Here is a 5,999-nt window from a genome sequence, read left to right as displayed (position 1 = left end):
CTGCTGAATTCACATTCAGATTGAGTGGGAATCAGGAGAGTGCTGCTGTCTCCTGCAGGATGCAATGGTTCATTACATGCCTGAATCTGAGGCACTCGGGTCATAAATCTACATGCAATATATGCCTGTCCTACCCTATAGAGCTTCTCTGCGAGCAGCATTTTAGGCCTTTAAAAATTATATTTGTTGCTATGTAACTTAGATGCCAAAGCTACCGAGCTGGGGGTTCCTGTCCCAGGAACAGGAGAAGATGAACTCCATGGGGCTCCAAAGTTCTCCTCTTCTCCAGCTGGTCACAGCGCCCATCAGCCCAGTTCACACCAGGCGTCTGCTCTCCCTGCTGGAAGCAGGGAAGAGCAAGTAAAGGCTCCAGAGCTCTCAAGTTCTCTGTTGGTCCTGCTACCAGCCAAACCCAAGGCTAGGGGACAAAGCCGCACATTCAAGGCAGTGAATGTACAATTACAGTCACTCAAAAACTCACCCTGTAGTCAACAAATACTGACTATTACTATCCATATATTTAGATACGGAGTCTTCTTAGTGATAGCAAGCATTCCTATTCTGCTGCAGCTTGATGTTTGCTAGCCCAGGCAGTGCTAAGTGCCTGTAGCTGCCTGCACAACATCATTGCTCAGGAGCAGGAAGAACTGGCTGCACTTAAAGGCAGCAGTTTTCACCTCCTCAGTTGGAAAGTTTCATTAATGAAGATTGAGAGAGTTGTACATGCTGAAATAAGAACCACTTCCAGTCACCTGTGCAGTAGGTTCAAGTCAGAAATAAAGGACATGGAAAATTGCATTTTTAAAGAACAGTGACTAAAGGAACGTAACATAAATCATTGTCCTTGTTTTCAAAAAGGTGAGGAACTGGGAGACCGAGTGTTCCTCCAAACCTTATCCTCTGAATTAAACTAGCTGGTCCAGCTGCAGAGGACAGACGTTCCTTCCTAGTCACACAAGAGTTACCGGTTTTCCTGGCCATCAAATGTAGCAACCTACTAGTGACAGGTAATACTCCTATACTGCAGAAGTAGCTAATTTATAAACAAACATGATGTCAAAGACTACCAGTGCTTTTCAGTATATTGCAAGCTTTTACCAAGAGTGTTGACCTCAAGAAGGATGCCCGCTCTCTTTCAGTTTTGTGCTTCTGAAAACTTGTGGCCACATCTAGTTATCCTAGGATTGCAAAACTATTATTATCCTTCTTATCTCTGTAGAATTAGCTCAGGATCAAAATCAAGAACTACCAGAAGTTCCATGTTCATCCAAAGCAACTGGATCAACTTAGCAAACACAGGAAAAAAGAGAATAACTCTGATAATCAACTGGTGATGGTGGAATAAGGCAACTAAGTACCTTCAATTCTGTCCAATTAATTCTTGCCAGACTTAGGAGCATGTAATGAAGCACTGATCCACTCTGGCCAGATTTTGGTTGTAAGACTTGGCAAAACCACTATAGCAAACAGGCTAAGAAAATATTGTTATCACAAAATATCGTTAACGCAGACATTAGTGTTGATCTTGCAGTTACACAGCTCTCATCTTTTTCAGTTTCTCTTTTGGTGAAGTTCTTTTTCTCCACTCATATTGTCACAGTAAACTCATTTTAGGCTGGTTCATACTGTTCTTGACAGAGAAGGATGGCTTGAGAGTAGCTGGACTTGGGATAATTAACAGTATGAGCAGAACTTACGAATGATGAGACAGCTGTGTAACTAATTTCCTTTCTTATCTATAGGAAAATAATGTATTCCCAAGTACTTTAAAATAACAATAGAAAATAATATTGATTTCATCAGGCTTTGAATTAGGTTCATAAGGAAGATCAAAACAGCTGACAGCAAGATTTCTCAGGGAGTTCCCACGTTCTCCTAGATAAATCACAGTGCCTTTGTCAGGATTTTGGTATGGTGGCATCATCTCCAAACCTGTTGGGAGTGCACAGTGGCTCAGGGGTAGGGGGTATCCAGCCTGAAAAAGAAGAGACACACAGAAGGAGTACAAGCAGCAAGATTATATTAGTCTTTATAATATGAAGGACACATTGTTAAGTAGTTTATCCTATCTGTACCAGTTGCACATAAAGGAACAGGGAAGCCCCCTTTCCAACCTCATTTTTTGGATGTGTGAACAAATCTTCACTATAACTCCAAATAAAAATACACATCACTGTAATGCAGTGTCTCCATGTAACTTGCAGGACATCTGCCTGGCATGCCAAAGATCTGTTGAACACTGATCCATTCTGACAGCAGGCCTTTTCTTACTGTAATACTCACAGCAGCCCTACCCCATCCCATTCAAGATACTGGGATCTATTTTCAAAAGTAACAGAATAAGGGCATAGATGTCTCAGTCCCACCTCTGTGCATTTCTGATTTCTGCTGATTACTTGCAAATTGCAATTGGTTGTATCTATAAAGCACAGCAACTGTTCCAAGTCTTCACTATCTCATAATAGTTTTGCAGTATGACTTTTGTACAGACTGCATAAAAACAATTATTAGTTTACATTCATATTTAACAATATAGTCCTGAAAGATGGTACTGACATTGCTAGTAACAGGACATGAGATTTGTACTGAATTTGCCTCAAAGGACTGAGGCTTGTCAGGTTTTCTCTGTCTGAACTTTTCTTCATCTGCCTGCAGCTTTGTTTCACTTAATTTAGCTGTGACAGCAGTTTCTCTAATTGACCAGGTATGTATAGCTAACATTTTTTTTTGTCTTTGTGTGGTACAACCATAGGCTTATACAGACAGAAGTAACAAGGAGTTGTTCTGTGTAGAAATGCTGTCCTAGAGCTGGACAAAACTCATTTAAAGGGTAACAAACAGAAGGAGGAAATAATATCTAACACATATAAAGAACACAGTGCATGGTAAATTCAGATGTAACATGGAGCTGCACACTGATGAAAAAAGAGAGAGGTGTAAGCTAGCAAACATATGAAAATTATCTCAAGAGTTATTTGGATCCTAGAGTGGGGAAGAAATAATCTTCAACACAAACATTGTATTTCTCCCAACAAAGGACTCCAGAGGCTGACAATGTGCAACAAACTGTAAGATGTGCTTCCTCTTTGCCCATACATGAGATTTTCAAGCATAACACAATTAACTTACTGATGTGCTCAGTTCTGTCCCTGATGACTTCACATTGGTGTGGCCAGTACACCAGGGAAAACTGACTGTCAGGTAACAAGTCAGCCAGATTGTGAGGCTGCCAAGGATGGAGTACCACTGCCTCCAAGTTAGATGATAACAGAAGTCTGTTTTGCCCTTGGAAAAAGAGAAGCACAAACAGAATCTATAACCAAGTGAAAGAACCCTCACATCAATTTCTCTTGCTCTTCCAAGTGGAAACAGGCTGTAGAGATTATCTACGTGAAATTAATATAAATTAAGCACAGCACGATAAAATTACATCCCACTGAAATGTAAATTAAATGTTCTGTCCTATAAATCACATCGAATTTAAAAGTAGCATTGAATGAATGGTTAACTCATTAAGCCACAAAGAACATCAAATATTCAACTGCAGCAATGAAAAGCTTATTTGGGTTCCTATAGAAACTGTGGGCACCTTTTATTATTACTGCTTTTATTACTAGTTTGTTATGGTAAGGCCAGCAATCTCAATGCCCAAGTTAAAATCTGTGCTGTGCAATATTATACAAATAAAAACCAAACTTATTTCTCCAAAACTTATCCCACAGAGTATATGCAACAATGAAATAGTATTGGATAGTGTGACAGGAGAGGTAACAATCTGGTGCTATCAAGAATTTTGTAAAGCAACAGAGACATCTGGAGGGTGTGCGGGGGTCTTTACTTGTTGGCAAGGAATTCTTTGAAGTTATGAGAAGCCACTTGAATGAAAACATGATAGGCAGTGAAAAGGCTTTGAAAAAATCTAGCGATTGGATGACTGGGACTGCTGGTACTGTGCACTGACCACAACACTAACCTAAGTAAATGACTCGTCTTAGACATGAAAAGATTCTCTTTCAAAGCATTCCCTGTCCTTTCTACTATCTGTTTAGAGCAGGCCAAAAGATAGGAGTCTGGTTTCATAGGAAATTGTTTTTGTATCTTCTTTGGGTCTGAATCAGGTATCAGAACCTGTAAGACTTATTTTACCAGAAAAAAAACCAACTCATTAGCTTTAAACTTTGTTTCTAGACCTACTTCTCCTCACAACAGACACAATAACATAACAAGCAAAAGTGCTTTAACTGTAGGATCTGGTTTCAAGTGTAGGTGACATCATGTGTGAAAAGTAAATGAATTAAAAACAAAGCTTTTTTGAACTCTAGAGGACACCTAACTCTAATGGATACCTGCCTACTATAATGCCAAATCAGTATCTGGTGATCAAAGGCATGCTGCAAGATGGGACTGAGATAACAACTTACCTGGGTCAAGCACCATAAAATGTCACTAGATCTAACTTTGATTTTATTTAGAGCTTGACAGTTATGTAAGCACTCATATCTTCCCCTTCCCCTTATTCTTCCACCCTGTGGTCTTACAGGGAAGATGTAGGGCAATAATTGAAAGGGCCTTAACCTGTAAGAACAGCCCACTGGTGACTGTCTTCTGTCACTAATGAGTTAGGGGGTTTCCATCCTAAAAAACAAAAATAAAAATACTAAAATAAAATCAGAAGTCCACAGTAGGACAGCTTGCTTTTGTTTATTTTCAGAGAGAAGAGCTGCCTCTGTTCTGGGTTACTTTATGGCCTGTGTAAGAATTAGGCAAAATCTGCACAGTCAGGTACTCTCATTATTCCTGGCCATTGCTCAAAGGAGACAGGCTTCCACTTGTCCCCCTTTGCTTCTCCAGTGCCTCTCTTGTGCTGTTCTAGTATTCCTACTGTTGAGTGAAAAGCTACAGCAGAAAACTGATCAAAGAAAATTTATTAGCTCTCTGATCCCATTCATCAAACAAGCCTACTGATGTAAGAGCAGAAGAGGCAATGGAAATGAATAGCTAGGACAGCCCAGATATATGCCACACCTATCTCAAACCACTAAGGACTAGGACAGGGATGCGAGGAACTTGCCAATTGGGGAATTGAGGTGTAACACTTGGCAAAAATCAAAAAAGCATCGCTCTGAAGCCAAGTGCAAGCAGGCCACAAAAAGCAACCAGCTAACCTGGGTTAAATTTGAAGCGCATCACTGAGACAACAGTGCTGGTCCCTTTCACTGTCCTTAGCATAGAACATTTATTTCCTGGGTTTTCAATCTAGACTCCTTTCATTAACATCATATTCAATTAAAACCCGAATTTCCTTCCTGAAATATGAATAAACTTTGATAACATCAAATGCATTTCACAACTCGCAAAAATACTCAGCTTCGTTTACTGCTCCTATTGACATTCACCACATTTGCAAATATAATACAGGGCTTCTCAAAACCTCCCAGTGCAGTAGCTGAACAGAAGCCTGATTTTTACAGGTTCAGAACTTAAAACAGTTCACAAACCAAAAACACAGATAAAAATCATAATGCAGAGGGAGATTATTTCGCTTTGCTCACTAACGGAGTCGTACTGCTCTAAACGACACGGACAGTGCTGGGATGAGCTCTTAGGACAGGGATTTGGATAGTGCCGTACGCAGCAAGGTCCCAAAATTTAGTTTACAAGTAAGTGCGCTCTGCGATGCATTTCGGGTGCCTGTAGAGACGAATTGTAACTGGGGCTGCTCACTGATTTCCCTATGAGAACAAGAAGCAATTGCTTCTCGTGAATTACGGCCGATTTCCCCGTGAGCCAGGACCTCCTCAGCCGGAGAGCAGACGCCGAGCGGACTTACGGAGCTGCTTTCCTCCCTGCTCTCCCCGTGCGGGGCGGGCGGGACAGGGCATCCCGGCGAAGCAGCAGCACCACACCGTCATCTCGGCCTCCGCGGGGCCGGCACCAACACCCGGTGCCCCCGACACGGAACCCCCCGGGGCGCCGCACGCACACAGACGCCCGACACA

At 41.4% G+C, this 5,999-nt stretch overlaps 1 protein-coding gene across 1 annotated transcript in view; it reads right to left on the bottom strand.

The window, feature by feature from the left end:
- Positions 1-5,912, bottom strand: part of LOC104537510 (cytosolic carboxypeptidase 3-like) — a gene marked incomplete at its 3' end in the record, with an annotated part of 13,147 nt that extends 7,235 nt beyond the window's left edge. The window contains 2 exon segments of the mRNA XM_010180412.1: positions 1,933-1,975; positions 5,831-5,912. Coding sequence (XP_010178714.1) covers positions 1,933-1,975; positions 5,831-5,912 — 125 coding nt within the window.
- Positions 5,913-5,999: the final 87 nt, after the last annotated feature.

This window comes from Mesitornis unicolor, unplaced genomic scaffold (assembly GCF_000695765.1).
Source record: "Mesitornis unicolor isolate BGI_N332 unplaced genomic scaffold, ASM69576v1 scaffold7863, whole genome shotgun sequence".
In the NCBI taxonomy this organism is placed as follows: Eukaryota; Metazoa; Chordata; class Aves; order Mesitornithiformes; family Mesitornithidae; genus Mesitornis; species Mesitornis unicolor.
Note: the sequence above shows the minus strand (reverse complement) of the source record. Positions and strands in the feature narration are given on the sequence as shown.